The 17,161-nt window shown below is 50.9% G+C and overlaps 2 protein-coding genes and 1 pseudogene across 2 annotated transcripts in view; 2 read left to right on the forward strand and 1 right to left on the reverse strand.

The window, feature by feature from the left end:
- Positions 1–17,161, forward strand: part of LOC135405272 (zinc finger protein 501-like) — an 895,895-nt gene that overhangs the window by 235,280 nt on the left and 643,454 nt on the right. The window lies entirely within an intron of this gene.
- Positions 1–17,161, reverse strand: part of LOC135404562 (zinc finger protein 850-like) — a 147,430-nt pseudogene that overhangs the window by 101,606 nt on the left and 28,663 nt on the right.
- On the forward strand, positions 13,892–14,886 carry LOC135405429 (olfactory receptor 14A16-like). Its single transcript, XM_064640124.1, has one exon. The coding sequence runs from the start codon at positions 13,892–13,894 to the stop codon at positions 14,861–14,863; it is 972 nt and encodes a 323-aa protein (XP_064496194.1). The 3' UTR covers positions 14,864–14,886.

Consider the following 17,161-nt stretch of genomic DNA (forward strand, 5'->3'; position numbering starts at 1 on the left):
CTCTGCTAAGCCCTCCCGAGCCCTCCAGCCTTTCCACCCCCAGCCGCGCTCCCCGCAGCCCCCGAGGGGATCCCCAGACCCCGCTCCCCCCGCAGACCCCCCCAGCTCACACACCCAAGCGCAGCTTTTCCCGGGGCCGCCGCCCCCGAATCCCCCACGCGCCAAAGATGGCGCCCTTCGCGCGCTGCGGGTGGAGACACCCCCGCCGCAGCCAATCAGCGCGCGGCCACGCCCCCTGCCCGCCCCCCGCCCCGCCCCCGCCTCGCGCGGGGCACCCCGGGAGATTCCCCAGTCAGTGCCCGGGAACAGCCCCGGCAGCGCAGCCCCCAAGGGCACACGATGGGCTGTGGGCTGGAGAGGACCCTCCTCAGCCTGGGCAGCAGGGCTGCAGGGGGGGATTCCCTGACCCTCCCCAGATGGGCCCTTCCTGCCCAACAGCTCCTGCTCCAAAGGGCTCCCACGCACCCTGGGCCAATTGTCCCACTTGGGCACTGGAGCTGCCCCAGGGCATCTCTGGGCAGTGGCCAGCTCTGGGACTGCTCTGGCAAGTCATGGCCTGAAGCCAGGAGTGTGGAATTTAGGGGACACTTGAAACCTCTGCAGAACAGAACTCTTGATAATTGCTAAAGGCTTCCTGGTCAGCATTGCCAGACCTTTTTTTTTTTTTTTTTTTTTTTTTTTAATTTCAACAATTTTTCTCCACTTGTTTTCATTGACAACACCTTCTATATAATATATTAAGCTGATTGTTTCATTTTGTACATTAATACTTTTGTGCAGCTACTTATCAAAGTAAATATCCCACCAGTGATTCAGTTATGGAAACCTGGCTCAGAGGCAGCTCCTGATTTTTGGGGCACCTTTCATCTCTCTAATTTGGCCTCTTTTGTTCTTCCTCTCCCTATTTTTGTCTTGAAAAAGCTCTCCAGGATGTGTGTGCCTGAGAGTGTTTTCGCACTCTGAGCTGTGCCCTGTGCCATGGGACAGGGGACAAATGCACCTTCCAGAGAAATCTGCCCCTCCTGCTCACAGAAGCCCTCTGAGTGCCCAGGTGAGATGGTGCCCAGGCTGCTTTGCTGGTGTGGAATGAAAGGGCCAGGCCAGAAAGGCAGAGGAGGGTGATGGAGGAGACAGGGCCATTTGCAGGGGATGTGTGTGAGGCTGGGGAGATGAATGTCCCTGGGCCAGTGAAGGCTGTTCCTGGAGTCACCCCAGAAGTGTCAGGGCTCTGACAGGGCTCCAGAGGGCATCCTCAGTGCCCCTCCTCCCTCCACTTTTGGGGGGTCCCACTCCCCTCCCACATAGTTTGGGGTCCCACCACCCCTTCTGTCCCCTCTGACCCCCCTTTTCCCACTGACCGCCCCCTTCCCACCACCCGCTCACTCGAGAGCTCCTCGCCCGCAGCCGGGAGGGCTCCCAGCACCACCAGTGCCCAGAGAAGTCCCCCCAGAGAAGGGGTTGGGTGGGATCCTGGGTGGGCTTTGAGTATGTTTAGGCAGTCCTCCAGAGCCTGTGTGGAGGTTTAGGGGGTTCCCAGCACCTTTCTAAGTGTGCTGGGTGCCTTATTGAGGGGCAGGTGCCCTCCCAGAGCCCCCCCAGAGCGGGCTGACAGGGGAGAACACAGGGGGGTCCCCATTCCCGATCCATCCCGGGGCCTGTTCTGCCCCCCCCAAACTCGGCTCCACCCCTTGGGATTCCCCCAAGCCCCTTCCCCACTGCCCCCCAATAACCGGGACTGGGGAGAACTGGGAAGCTTTCCTGGGATCAGGAGTGGCAGCAGGGGAGGGGGGGACACACGACCCCCCCAAAATCCTCACAGGGACGGGGCCCCGGGGAGGGGCTGCGGCCGCCGCCGGCTCAGGAGCTCTGTGGGGAGAGAAAAGGGGGTGACACCGGGGTGGGGGGTCCCCGGGGGGGCACAGACGCTCTGGGGGGACACACGACCCCCGGGACCCCCCTCACCTTCTGGCACAGGTAGAAGCCGAGCCCCAGCGCCAGGGAGACGAAGGCCAAGAGGAAGCCCCCGGCCCCTCCTTGGCAGCAATTGCTCAGGCTGATGGAGCCCGGCAGGGCCGGGGCCGCCGGCGGTGTCCGATCCCGGCAGGAAGCGGGGAGGGCCCCGGGGAGCGGCGGCGGCGGGCGGGGCCCTGGGGGAGCCGCCCCGAGGGGTCCCCGCCGCCCGTGGCACTGAAGGAGCCGCCCCGGGACGGGCCCTGGCGGGGGTCGCCAGAGAGGGGGGGCGAGCTCGGAACGGAATCAGCTCCGGAGAATAAACCAAGGAAAACCAAAGGGCCGCGCCGGGGGAGTCTCCGCCGCCCCGGAGCTAAAAGAGCTGCCCCGCGGGACGGGCGAGGAGGGGCGGCGGTGAAACAGTCGCCCGGGGTGTGGCGAGGGAGGCGGGAATGGGATAAAAGAGAGAGAATAGAGGGAGAAATCGCTTTGTTTCCCCCCTCCCTCCCCACCCCAGCTCCCTTTTGTATACAGATAAAACCAGAGATCAGCATGTGCTTCTATTCCCCCTTTTCCCCTCAGGGGAACAAAAAACAAAAAAGAAAACCTTGGGAAAGAGGGGGGAAAGCCAACATTGGAAAACTATCTTGTCTGAGATAAGTTGTGCTGCCAAAGGAAACGCTGACTCCAGAGGTGCCCTAGGTGGGGCAGAGCCCCCACCCTGCCCACTCACACACTTCAGCTCAACACTGGGGTTTTCCCCTCCCTGGCACTGCCCAGTCCAGCCCCTCCCTGGTCCCCCCATCTCCCTGCCCCTGCCCCAGCCCAGCAGAGCAGCACACTCAGGTGTGGCCCTGCAGCAGGACATGGAGGCCATGGAGCTCAGGGACAGGCCCTCTGGGTCTGCAATGCTCAGCACATCATCAGCTCAGGCAGCTCCTGCAGCCCCAGGGCCAGCCCCGCTCCCCAGCACAGCAGCAGAGAATCGGCCCCGGGCTCCTCAGGCCCCAGTTGCCATCTCCAGGGGCACTGGCCACCACCAGCACCAGCTGGAGCAGCCTCAGCCCCTCCAGCCCCCACAGTGGGACCCTGAGGGCAGCACACGGACTCCAGGGAGAAACCAGCAAGGCAAGGACCCTCTGGAGAGTCTGCTCCTTGGCCTTCTTCTTGAGAGCCCTGGAGAAGAAGAGCTGAGGCTTCAGGCTGTGCCTGGAGCAAATGGAGCCCCTTGTGTGGTGGAAAGAGTGCAGTGGAGCCCAGCTCATGGCAGCAGTGCCATGGCCACAGGACTGACCCAGCCCAGCCCAGGGACCAAGGCCCAGAGCACTGAGGCCTCAGCCGAGGCCCAGAAGGGGAGGGTGGCAGGAGAAAAAGAGCAGCTCTCAACAGGCCAAATTCTGCTGCTCCCTGGCACTGCTGCTGTGCTGGGACTCTCTTTCCCTGCCCCTCTGCACACAGGCACTGCCCTGCCAGACTCATCAGAGGTCTCAGAAGATTGAACTCACAAAAACAAGTCACTGAAGGATCCTTGACTTTGTTTCAATGCATTCCTCATTTCCACAGGCTCTGGGTCAAATTCAAGATGTAGGCAGTGACCCAGACATGGGATGAATAATCAATATTCACTGTACACACCTTTATCCCAGGAGAAAAACCACATGAAAACCCTAACCCAGCACCACAAAACCCTGAACAGGCAGGCTGGAACAAGGAGTCCCATTCTGAATGCTATGGAAGAGAAAACAGGCCCTTTGTGCCTTCAGAAAAGCATCCAGTCATCATTTTCCTCAGGGCATCCTTGAAGCAAAAGATTTCTTAAGAGAGTTGCCAGAGCTTGGCAGCAGGCTGTCCTTCTCAGCTTGGAAAATCTCTGCTAACTTACCTAACAATGGTACAAACCCCCCACGTTAATGTTGTCAAACAGCTGCATCTGCAGGATTCATGTTCCAGCATTGCCTAATGCACAATTATCACACCTCTTTTTAAAATTAAAGGAGAGGGAAAAAAAAAGCAGAGGGTGGGGGGAGAGTCCCCACTCCAGTCATCCATCAAGTGTACATCCTGGCCACTGCTCCTAAGGAATTTAATATATGCTAAAGAGATATAAAAAGACATCAAAAGCTTTCAGAAATAAAAGTACTTTAGAAGCCAGATTTCAAGATTGCCAAGTGGGTTTTGGCCAGATTATAAAGTTGACTGAAATGCCAGGATACTGCATTTTGGAAGCGGCAGCAGCTCACATATTGCCTTGTATTAGTGGCTGAAGTGTGTTGCTGATTCCAAAGCTGGACTATCATCATCTGTGGGGGAGAGTAGATAAAAAAATAAATAAAAACATTCCCTACCAACCCTGCTGCCTTGAAGCACTCTTTTCAAATGCAGCCTCCACAGGAAAAAAAAGTTAAGAGCGCTTTCTTTTGATTATAGTGCTTTCCCCAGGCAGGAATTTTTATTTCAGTTAGAATCTTTGAACCATTCCATTTTCAGTGAGGCATTTTTATATTTACAGTTGACATCTTCAGAGAAGAATGAAACCGTTGAGCAACAGCTCTAAAGCATGAAGGTTGCCTGCAGGAAATACTTAAATTATTTTACATCCCAATGGAGCCTATTGTTTTTAGCTAAAATTTAATAGACCTTAAATCAATGACCTTTCTTTTACTGAAAGCCTGCACTCTAAAAAACTAACTTTCCCAAGAAAAATATTTGGGTGAATAAATGCCAAACAAAGGGCTATTGAAATCTAAACATTTTCTCCATTTATAGCTTGTGAACATTTAGTTCCTAAATTCCCAACTGCTACCTAATGTACAGAACAGTGGTGCCTTTGTTGAATCACATATCATTGATTTCAGAGTGTCACAGGGATCTCATTGACAGGAATCAATTAGAATCCAAAATCAATCAAATATGTTCATGCACTGTCATTCATCGAATTTGAATATCCCCAAATTAATTGTAAGCATGTGAAAGAACCTAGAAATAAATTTTGAACAGGTACAGAAATAAAAATCAGTCAACTTTGGGAAGATAATAGTGCATCTGAGCATGTTTCATGCCTGCTGGGGTAAGTTAATGGTGAATCACACCTTCCCTTCCCAGCACAGGCTGAGATATATTCTTTTTGGAACATGAAAATACCCAGTGTCTGAAGGCAGAGGACACACCAGTCAATGATCCAGCATTATTTTATGTACAGCCTGTTACACGCCCAATATCAAACATGCTGCCAGGATATTACAAAATGCACAAGGATATTACACTCTGAAAAACTGCACATTGTAAGGGAGCCACTGCACTTCAGGGAGAAAGAAAGGAGAGAATTATCGAGTCTCTACCAAAAAAAGCATGAATAGATGTGGCCACATATCCAAAGAGCTGTTCTTGTTGCTGAGAACTCCTCTCTGAACACATTCACTTGTAATTCTGTCAAGGTAATAAACCCTTCCACTCCTTACAGCACACTCAAAAGCACCCTGCTATTTAATGTCAATGGAAAAATGGCCCAAAGTGCCTAAAACGTTTACTTTTGCTCATGTAAAAGTGCTGGCATTTTACTTCCTTCCTGATAAGCCAGTGCCAATGGACCTGATTATTCCTTTCTTATTCAAAGCATATCAGTAGTTCCAAAGCACTCTCCATCTTATCAGGTGTCTGAACAGCACAGTTACTGAAAACAGTTTGTCCTGCTCCTCTCTCCTTCTGCCAGGCTCTCAGATAAACCCAACTAACTCTCTGTATTTACACACAATCCAACATAAGCTGTGTCTTCAACCCACTGTAGCCTGTTTCTGGCATGTTACAGGTTTGCTGCTTGACATTAGTTGTACCCAAAACAGCAGCAGTGAATTAGCTTAGAACAAAAATATAGTCACTCCATACCACGGTACACAAAAGGGACACAGGATAGTGTACACACACATATATGAATATGTGTGTATATATAATATGATCTATAAAACCATAAAAATGATATAATTAACTATTTAAAAATTTAAAGCCTCCTTTTCTACTTAGCTAGGAAAAAAAAAAAAAAAAGACATTCCTGTCAAAAGGAGCACTCAAATCCATTCCTTAACATCATGGGTGAAACTGGGAGCGAATACAGCTCTGTGTGTTCCTGTACAGATTAGAGCTGCATCCTAACATATATATATATATGTATTATATATACACCATGTGTGAACATTTGGATGTTTAGATGTGTGTATTTAGATATGAGAAAGACAAATAAAAGCTCCAGAACTGATCCATTTCCTCTGTAAGTGTGCAGGGATTAGAGTGGACTAACTCAGCCTCATTTAGAGCCAGCTCAGAGATTTTCTTCTCTGTCATGTGCAAGTTCCCTGATTAAACTTGTTGCAGCACAATGACCATACTCAAATTTAGAGACACTGTTTGCACTGAAACATACTCACAGAATTCCGTGTTGAAAGAATCAGTGATGAATTAGGAATGCATTTTTCTTCTCTCAGAAGCTACTACCTTTACTTAAAATTACAATTAAGAGGCCATACTTATTTTCCACGTTCAAAGTGTTTCTGCCCCTACCAACAAACACAGACACAGGCTTTTTCTGGCCAGAAAAAAAAAAAAAAAAAAAAAAAAACAAAAAACAAAACACAAAACAAAACCAAAAAAAAACACAAAAAAACCCCAAAAAACTAGCCCTGGAAAGACAATAATTTCTTAGAATACAGATCAACTCTTACAAAATCTTTGGTGACTGAAGCCCAAACATGATGCGCATGGCAGTCTTTTAGATCCAAACAAATCAGTGCACACCCTCAAAATGCAGTAATACCATTCACAAATGGAAACACAAATGCCCTCTCCAAATCTGTTCCACAGCATTTTACAAAGTAAATACAGCAACAGAACCAAATTCCAAAGTATACAGGTTCAATAGACATGTTTGTGTCTGTTAACAGCAGAGAGATTCCAGTGTTATGTATTTAACCTGATGTGAAGACTGGGCCTGCTGCCTACAAACATGGTATAAATACATTTAAGTTTAGGAATTGGAACCACCACAGCAAAACTACAGCTCAGACCACTGTATAAAAGCAGGCAGTAAAAGCTTAATTACCAGTAGCATTATGCTGTCTATACTGTTAAATGTGAACTCTGTCATCAAGATGTAGATTGGCTTGTGAGCACTGGATTAAAGAGCTCTGAAATGAAGAGTAAAATATAAGTACTCTGTAGAAACATCAGGGACAAAAAAATCTGTTTTTAACACATTTTAAAATGAGAGGTACTAATGCATGGTACTGTATTAGAACATCTTTAAGTAACAATTTGATAAACATAGATTTGGGGATCAAATCTGAACTTCAATATGAAGTCTTTATGTATAGTTATCTGTATGACTGTATGAACTAAAATACAAGTCCTACAACCTGATTTACATGTGCACATGGGCAAAACATGAAAATGCAAATATATTGTTTGTACTGATTATCTCTCCAAGTGTCTATTTATAGATTTGGCTCTTTTCCGATAGTTTTTATTCCAAAATGCTTTCAAATCTTTGTATGTGTATGTGTTCTGTCATATAAAAATCACCTATAATGAATCCCGATACATGTGTCATTTGATGGGGTCACTTTTCTGTGTTAAGTTCCCTGGAATACACCCTCCTTAAAATATGACAGCTGATCCATTTGGAAACTCACCAAAGGACAGGTGAGCTTCATTTCTACTTTCCTTCATGATCTCCTAAGATTTGATATTCAGGGGCTGAAACATGAGGGTCTCTCCTTCTGTCCTGATCTGTGTCCACTAAGCCCTCCTTTTCCTGTTCCCGTGGCTTCCACTACCTTGTTAGCTTGTCATCCTCCCCCTCTACAGCCCCAAATAACATGTTTTTCCTCTCCCCCTGTGAGCCATCACTACTTTTCTATCAGCTATCTTCCATCCAAGCCAGCAGTTCTCTTCCCTGCCAGTGCTGCTGCTTGGAGAACCAGAAATCCTGGGCTGTCCTTTGCATGTTGATAAACAAAGCAATTGGCTTCTACCCCTGGGGACTGAAAGTGTCACCTCCCCTGGATTGGGGCCTGGAATTCCAACCACATTCCTGACCTTGGGTTTCACAGTTACCCATGAGTTTGGGGGAAGGGAAAAGAAAAAAAAAGTCAAGAGATTACAGCAGCAAGTAAACTGGGGCTAAGTGTACCTTCATTTTCTCAAGCTGTTCTGGAGAAATAAATAAAAATAGTATTATGGGGAAAAAAAGCTCAAGCCAGGTATCAGTTTACTGAATTTTATCAGGGAATACAGAAGAAGAACATGCCTGCAAACACACATCTGCACTAACTTATCAAACTCTACAGTGCAAAATCTGACCCCAAGGAGTCTGTACAAAACAGTGGGAATGGAATCAGAGACGGGAAGGAAAAAATCATCAGCAGTGCCTGTCCCAGTCAAGGGGCATTACTGAGCAGCACCTACATTTCCGTGGCTCTCTGGGCAGGTCATTTTTCATGTGTGCCAAACAGCACATCTTGAAGCTTCATCCCATTGAAATACTATAGACATTTCAGGGCATCTGAACAGCCAGATTCTTAAAGCACAACTACCTCAAGGCAAGGGAAGAAGTGAGATTCAGTGGCACTTGGCAGAAGCTGCCCAGTGCCTTGTGTCAAATGGGTATTTACCAAAAGGAGCAACAAGCTCAAGGCATCAGGGAAAGAGCAAGATGATGAAAGGGTGTTAGCTGCTGAGAATTTCTTTGGGAAGAAGTAGACTGTTAACTTGAGACAGAAATTTGCAATATACTGTGGAACCTTATTCAAAGTCCAGCTGGAAAATACCTTGTTGTTAAGAGTGTGAAATAAATCCTAAAGGGTCATCAAATATGTGATTTGTCTTTATTCCCAATCACTAATTAAAGAAACATAACTCAGATGTGATCTCACTCTGTGCTCCAGTGAAATTAACATTAGAACAATATTGTCACTGTCTCCTTGTCTCTTGTGCTCCTCACTGGCAGGCACTTGGTGCACCCCTGGATATCCTGCTAATGAGGTAAAAAACTAACCCTTCTAAAGTTCCAGATTTTCCTCACCTGTTTGGACACAGTTGGAAAAACTGGACCAAGTTATTACTTGAAAGCCACCTGCTGGATTTAGCATTAATTACTCCTTGTTTTGATCAGAGAGGAAAAAAGCTCACACAACACAATCTCTGTGGACCCAACAGAGAAAACATCCCCAGGCTCTTGTTAGAGCACAAACCTGCAAACAGGGATGACAGGTCAGAGAATCACAGAATCATCAAGGTTGGAAGAGACCTTCCAGATCTTCTAGTCCAACTGTCAACCCAGCACCACCAGAATCGCCCCTAAACCCCATCCCAAAGTGCCACATTCAGATGTCATCTGAACAATTCCAGAGATTGCACCACCTCCCTGGGCTACTTGTTCCAATGCCTGAACACTCTCTCAGGGGAAAAAGTGTTTTTCAATATCTAATATGAACCTCGCCTGATGCAATTTAAGGCCGTTTCCTCTCTTCCTGTCACTAAAGGCTTTAAAGAAGAGACCGACCCCCACACCCACTAAAACCTCCTTTCAGGTCATGGCAGAGAGAAATGAGGTCCCCCCTGAGCCTCCCCTTCTCCACACTCAACAAGCCCAGTTCCCTCAGCTGTCCCTCAGCAGACATGTTTTCCAGAGCCTTCCCCAGCTCCGTTCCCTTCTCTGGACACGCTCCAGCCCCTCAAGGGCCTTTTGGCACTGAGGGGCCAGAACTGGACACAGCACTCCAGGTGGGGCCTCCCCAGTGCCCAGCACAGAGGGGCAATCAGTTCTCTGCTTCTGCTGGCCACACTCTTCTCCACAAAGGCCACGATGCCCTTGGCCTTCTTGCCCCCCTGGGAACACTCTGCCTCATATCCAGCCCCTGTCAAGCAGCACCCCCAAGTCCCTTCCTGCTGAGCAGCTCTCCAGTCCCTCTGCCCCCAGCCTGGAGAGTTCCAGGGGGTTGTTGGGAGCCAAGTGCAGGCCCTGACACTTGGCCTTCTTGATCCAGCCTGTCCAGATCCCTCTGCAGAGCCTTCCTGCCCCCCAGCACATCTGCACTCACACCCAGTCTCCCAAACAGAACAAAGTCTGACCACCAGCAGTCCAGGCTGTCAGTTCTCCTGCTCCCTCCTTCCTTTCCGCACAACAGAAAACTCCATCATTTTGGGGTCTCTGTGCCCATTGGCTCCGACCACCACATCCCACACCAGTCACAGAATCATGGAATGGTTTGGGTTGGAAGGGACCTTAAAGAGCATCTCAGTCCAACCCCCTGCCATGGGCAGGGACACCTTCCACTAGACCCAGAGCTCAGAGCCCCATCCAAACTGGCCATGAACACTTCCAGGGATGGGGCAGCCAGAACTTCTCTGAGCAACCTGTGCCAGGATCTCACTACCATCACAGTCCAGAAATTCTTCCTAATATCCCATCTAACCCTTCCCTTTCTCAATGTGAAGCCATTCCCCTTGTCCTGTCACTCCAGGCCCTTGTCCAAAGTCTCTCTCCATCTTTCTGGTTGGCTCCCTTCAGGCACTGCAAGGCCACAATTAGGTCACCCCAAAGCCTTCTCTTCTCCAGCCTGAACAATCCCAATTCTCTCAGCCTTTCCTCACAGCAGAACTGCTCCATCCCTCTGAGCCTCTTGCTGGTCCCCTCTGGACTCGCTCCAACAGGTCCATGTCCTTCCTGTGCTGGAGCCCAGAGCTGGAGGCAGCTCTGCAGGGGTGACAACATTACAGCCCTGTGTGTTCCAGCAAGGACACTGTGGAACCTCCCGGAGTAAAGGGGCCATTGTGACACTGTAGGACCTTCTGGAGCCAAAGGAACCCTGGGACACTGCGGAAACTCATGGAACCAAGGGTTCATTGTGCCATGAAGGGCTTCATGAAACCAAGGGAGCCCTGAGACATTTCAGGACCTCATAGAATCAAGAGACCATTGTGACACTGAGGAACCTCGTGCATTCAAAAGCTACTGTGACACTGCAGGGCCTCATGGAACCAAAGGATTCCTGGGACACTGTGGAATCTCATGGAACCAAGGGGCCACTGTCATATGTGGGGTCTCCTAGAACCAAAGGAGTCCTGAGACATTTTGCAAACTCATGGAATCAAGGGTCCTTTATCACACTACAGACCCTTACGAAGCCAAATGGACCCTGTGACTCTGTGGAACCTCATGGAATCTAGTGGCCATTCCCACACTGTAAAACCTCATGGTTCCCATTATGAACTGTCACGTTCCCATTATGAAAAGACACCTCTGCCCAAATTCAGGTGCAAAGGAGACCATGTGCCAAAGTCAGCAGTCCAGCTTTGATTTAACAGTAAATAGGAGGGAGAGAGAGACAGAAAGAAGTAGAAAGAGAGAGAGAGAAGGGGGTGGTGGGAAGCCAGTGAGAGAGAGACAGAGATGAAGTAAATGTATCACACCATGGAGATCCTTGAGGCTCCCACCGGTCCTTCTTCACCCTGCTCTGATCAGTGGAGGGTCCCCAAGTTGTGCTTCTGGGCTATCACTTTTATACAGCCCAAGCCCTGGGTATTCAGGGGGGTAGATGCTGTTCCCACAGCTTGGGCTGGCACGTCTACAAGGACTTGCCTCCTTTCCCACAGCTTGCCACGGTGGGAGTTTTGCCCGGTGTGCTTCCAGTCTGCAGGTGGGAATCTTTGTCTGGATGGGTTCCCCAGACCTGCCTTACCAGCCCTGGCTTCCTGTTGGGGCTGTCTGCTCATTCCCACACTCTGCACAGTGCAATTCTGTCCTGGGGGCTACTTCCAAAGCTTCACCTCCATTTAGGCCTTGGATTTAAATGCCATCCTGTTTGCCACCAGTGCTTGTGTGTTGTGGCGCCTTATGGGATTTTCCTGCTTTGACAGTGTTTTGAGACAGTTCACTGTGCCCTTCAAGTCCTTCCATGTGCACACACACACCACTCTCACTAGTGTCAGGCCCTCCAATGAACACAAGCCCTGATGATTTGTAGCTCCCACTCCAGTGGTTGGCACTTGGAGCTCCCTCCGTACCCAGAGCTCAGAGCTCCCTTGTGCCAGAAAGTTTAAAGAGATTGTGCCTCATTCTGCCAAGACAAGCCTTGGAAAAAAGTGTCCCTCTGTGTTTCCTGGGATAAGAGCACTCTATTGTCATCTTCCAAAACCCTGGAGAGGTCCCAGAGATCTCCCAGGAAGGAATTTGGGGCCTCAAGCACAGGACCCGTATATAGAGGCTGAGGACTCAGGGGTCAGTGGTGCAAAGATTGAGGACAGTAGAGGAGCAGCCTGAGAGGTGTGGAAGGGGGGTGTCAGAGCTGGTGGAGCTTTTCTTCCTGTCAGAAAACAGCCTAAGAAAGAACTAGTGCCACCAAGGGCAGCTGGGATGACCTAGACTGGTGACAAGAAGTCAGAAATTTCCCTCTGAGGTCAGTGTTGTGCTGCAATATGTCACAAAGAAGGAGTCTGGATGAGCCCCAGGCTTTGTGTGTGCAGGAAGAACCAGGGAGGACGCAGAGATGTCAGTGCAGGAAGGTGCCAGCCAGGTGGGGCAGCCGGGGGGATGACAACAGCCTGCAGGGAAAGGGGCAGGGCATGGACACTGTAGGACAGCCTGGGCTGGAGAGGAGACAGGGATGGGGAGAAGCTGAAAGGCCCTGACACAGCCACCTTCTGCAGGCCTTTGGCCATGGCTGCTGTCTGTGCCCCTGATGCCAGGAGGAGGGGAGTGCCCCTTGCAGCCCTGGGGCCTCAGGGCCTCCTTGTCCCTGCTCAGCAGCCTGGCAGGTGCCACCCCATGGTCCTGCCCTTGGCATTGCACATCCCACATCCCAGTGCCCCAGGAAGAGCCCTGAGGAATGAGGCAGGGACAGGATCTGCCTTCCCAGAGGCTGGGGGTCAGGGCTTGGCCCTTTGGATTAAAGAAACAAGTCAAGGTTTCCTCAGCAACAGAGCCACCTTTCCCTTGCTTGTCCATCCTTGTCATCACTGTCTGCAGTTTTCTGCTCTAACTGGAACCCAGGGACACGTTCTCAGTTGTGTCCCTCAATGAGACTCATTAGCACTACAGGAAACTTCAGTGTTTCCATCTCACTTTGACTTGTTGAAAAGTGGTTTGAACTTCCTCTCAGGGACTGAGTCTCATGTAAACAACATCAAACCCCTGAGGGTCATGAAATGCCTGGGGCTGTTGCTGTGCTGCTGAGCTGGGCCGGGCTCCTGGCACACAGGGAGCTCCTGGCAAGCAAGAAGAGCTTCAAAGAGACAGCTCTGCTGGTGAGCAGCTCCTCTGCACAGCCCAGTAGGGCTGAGGGCACTGCCAGGGCAGCTCAGGGACACCAGCAGGGCACAGACACAGCTTCAAGGGGCTCAGCACTGGCAGGAGGGCTGAGAGCTCCCTGCAGGAGGAATCTTGGCAGGGCTGCACATGGTGAGTCTGTGGCTGCAGGGCAGTGCAGGGGCAGCTCCTGGAGGCATCTCCTAAAGCTGGTCCAGCCCCAGCTGATGGGATGGGTGAGCAGGGGGCTGTTTTGGGGCACTTTGGAAGAGCTGTGAAGCCGGGGGTGCAGCCAGGGGTGCCCAGGGCTGTGGGGCAGAGCAGGGTCCTGCAGCCCAGGGTGCTGTGCTGGGCAGGGACTCTGCTGCCTGCCAGGGGCAGCTCTCAGCCAGCCTGGGGAGCTGCTCCCAGGGCTGGGGCACAAGGGCTGTGGGCAAGGACAGTGACTTGGATGGCTGAGTCCTTGGCAGCACATGGCCAGAGCTCCTGCTCCTCACAGTACCCTCAGAGAGCACAAAGTAGAGAAAAAAAATGCCTTGACTTGGAGGAGATTTCCCTGAAAACTGCACTGGCTTTGCTGAGAGGGGGCTGTCCTAATTGTTCCCTGTGCTTTCCTTTTCTGAACAGACCTGTCCTAAGAAAAAGCAAATGTCCAACAGCAGCTTCATGCCCCAGTTCCTCCTCCTGGCATTTGCAGACGGGCGGGAGCTGCAGCTCCTGCACTTCTGGCTCTTCCTGGCCATCTCCCTGGCTGCCCTCCTGGCCAACGGCCTCATCCTCAGCACCGTAGCCTGCGACCACCACCTGCACACCCCCAGGTACTTCTTCCTGCTCAACCTCTCCCTCACAGACCTGGGCTACATCTGCACAACTGTCCCCAAAGCCATGCACAATTCCCTCTGGGACACAAGGACCATCTCCTATGCAGGATGCGTTGCACAGGCCTTTCTGCATGTCATCTTTCTTGGAGCAGAGGTTTTCCTCCTCACCGTCATGTGCTACGACCGCTACGTTGCCATCTGCAAACCCCTGCACTACGGGACCCTCCTGGGCAGCAGAGCTTGTGCCCACATGGCAGCAGCTGCCTGGGCTGCTGCATTTCTGAATGCTCTGCTGCACACAGCCAATACATTTTCGCTGCCCCTCTGCCAGGGCAATGCCCTGGGCCAGTTCTTCTGTGAACTCCCACACATCCTCAAGCTCTCCTGCTCACACTCAGGCTACCGCAGGGAAATTGGGCTCATTGTGGTTAGTTGCTGTTTATCACTTGGTTGTTTTGTTTTCATTGTTTTCTCCTATGTGCAGATCTTCAGGGCTGTGCTGAGGATCCCCTCTCAGCAGGGACGGCACAAAGCCTTTTCCACGTGCCTCCCTCACCTGGCTGTGGTCTCCCTGTTTATCAGCACTGGCACGTTTGCCCACGTGAAGCCCCCCTCCATCTCCTCCCCATCCCTGGATCTGGTGGTTTCAGTTCTGTACTCGGTGGTGCCTCCAGCACTGAACCCCCTCATCTACAGCCTCAGGAACCAGGAGCTCAAGGATGCCCTGAGGAAATTGATAACTGGGTGTTTTTCACACGCAATCAACTCTCCTTCTTCTGCATGTTATGTACCTCATTAAAGGCCAATCCTGTTATGGACTTCAGTAAAGGCCCACCACATCTTCTCTATTTTTTGGTCCTGGTAGGGGTGTTTATTTGGTGAGAATTTGTTCAGACCAGAAAATCTTTATATATATGGATATGTATCTATATAAACAGATATATAATTTTCAATTCAGTGTTTGCCTTCCTAGCCTGGCCCACAGGCTGTACAAATTGGGAATTGTACTCACTGTGTGCTTATACCAAATAAAGAACTTTGCATTGGCTTGTTTACCTGACATCTTTCCTCTCTGACTTCTCTGCAGCTGCAGGGTCGGAGCCTCTGTGCAGAGCTGGGCCAGAAAAGAGTCCCAGCAGAGCAGCACTGCCAGGGAGCAGCAGCCCTTCTCCTGCGTGGCCTCCTCTCCCTTCCCTTCCACACTGTCCTGCAGAGCCCTGTGTTGTTGGAGGCCTCAGTGCTCTGGCAGTCGGTCCCAGTCCTGCTGCAGGACTGTCCAGGGACTGCAGGCAGGGACAGCCACGGGCACTGCTGGCACAGAGCTGACCTCTGCAGCAGCACTGCCATCCTGCAGGGGCATCTCCTCAGGCCAGGGCCTCAAAGCTTCCATCTGCTTTCCACTTTGCTCTCCAGGATGTGCCCAACACAAGGCCCTGCAGAGGAAAACAGCAGTGACCAGCACAAGGGTGGGAGTGCTCAGGGTGGGGGCACCCAGCAGTGCCCTGGCACAGCCAGCGCCGCTCCCAGCACTGGCCTCTCACCCCAGGCATTGGGCTTGTTCTTCCCTCCAAGGAGGGACATCAAATGACCAGCTCAGGAGTCCATGTTTGCACTGCATGCACAAGACATGCCCATGTGTCATGGCTTGGGGCTGGGGGGGTGGAAGGCTTAGACAAAGTTGATAGCAGAAGCCGTCTTGTTGAGCTACGAGGTGCAGAGAGGACCCTCCTGCTTTCTAAATTCCTTCTCAGAGAGAAGGAATTCAGCCTGGCTGTGGCTGGATCCAATCTCAGGCTCAGATTTTCATTTCAATTGAAGGAATTATAGAGGTGTGATTCAATCACTTTGTCTTGCAGGTTTTAGTGATGGCAAATCAGAAATATTTCTATAAAAACAATGATTTATTATGACAAATGAACAAAAAATTGATCAGACAGTGACCAGATGAAAGACCTTAAACAGAATTATTTCCTGCACAGTAAAAAAGCCAAAACCTCCTAGCAGTATAGTGTAAGATAGGACAGTGCAGTCTATCAAAGTAACTCTATTAAAGCAATTGGATCAAAGCCAGCAAAAAGAAACAATCCTGAAGCAGAGATTGAGGTAACTCATCTCAAAATGACAGAGGGTAATTCTTTTTCTTCCTCCCAACCGCTGGGGAGTGACCATGAAGAGCTGTCCCTGCTTCATGGCAGAAGCTCCACACACTTCAAGGAAGTCTGTGGAAGAATCTGCCCCATGACAGTTGGACGGGGCTTTTATAGTTATCAAGGGTTGGACTGCCAGACGTATTTCAAGGCCAGGGAGCAGCTTCTCTGTCAAATCATGCTTCAGAAAGCAGGATGTGTGCTTGAACATTCATGAAGCATTTTGGGTTTAGCATAATTCAATATAAAAATAGCACCTTGACACCAGCAGTAACTCACCACAGAGAGCTTGCATTATTTGCGTTCTCTGACCATATTTTAGGTATTGTCAGAGCAGAGTATCCTGCCAGAAACAGCCCCTTGATTTCCATGAGGTTCCAAAAACTCTGAGAGCTCCTTTGGTTCCATGAGGCCCTGCAGTGTCACAATGGACCCTTGATTCCTTGATGATCTAAAATATCCCGGGGTTCCCTTGGCTCCAAGAGGCTCCCCAGTGTCCCACCGGCCCCTGGATTCCAGGAGGCCCTGCAGTGTCCCAGTGGCCACTCGGTTCCAGGAGCCACAGCGGCTGCCGCCGGCGTCTGTGCCCGGAGCCGCCGCTCCCACGGGGCTGCCGCACTCACCGCCGGGGTTGCCGCTCGCGCAGCCGCCGCTCTGCCCCGGCTGCACCGGGACCCGGCACCGCCTCGGGCCTGCGCTGCCGCCTCAGCGGCCACAGGGACACAGGGATGGGGGACCTTTGCTCTGACACTGAGGGGGCCTGGCTTTGTTCTGCTGGGGTCTGGGCTTTAGGAAAATTGCTGTTCATTTTCATGCTCCACTGGAACACCTCCTGAATTCCAAAGGCTTCCTAATCCAGGGGGAGGGGTTTCTATGGCATCGGAGGTGCCGCCCCTCGGGACACATTGTCAATAAACCATCCAGCTGACTGGGATGGGTGTGAGAGCTGG

Source organism: Pseudopipra pipra, chromosome W, assembly GCF_036250125.1.
Source record: "Pseudopipra pipra isolate bDixPip1 chromosome W, bDixPip1.hap1, whole genome shotgun sequence".
Lineage (NCBI taxonomy): Eukaryota > Metazoa > Chordata > Aves > Passeriformes > Pipridae > Pseudopipra > Pseudopipra pipra.

Coding starts and splice junctions, on each gene's coding strand:
- LOC135405429 (XM_064640124.1), top strand. CDS start 13,892: ATGTCCAACAGCAGCTTCATGCCCCAGTTCCTCCTCCTGGCATTTGCA.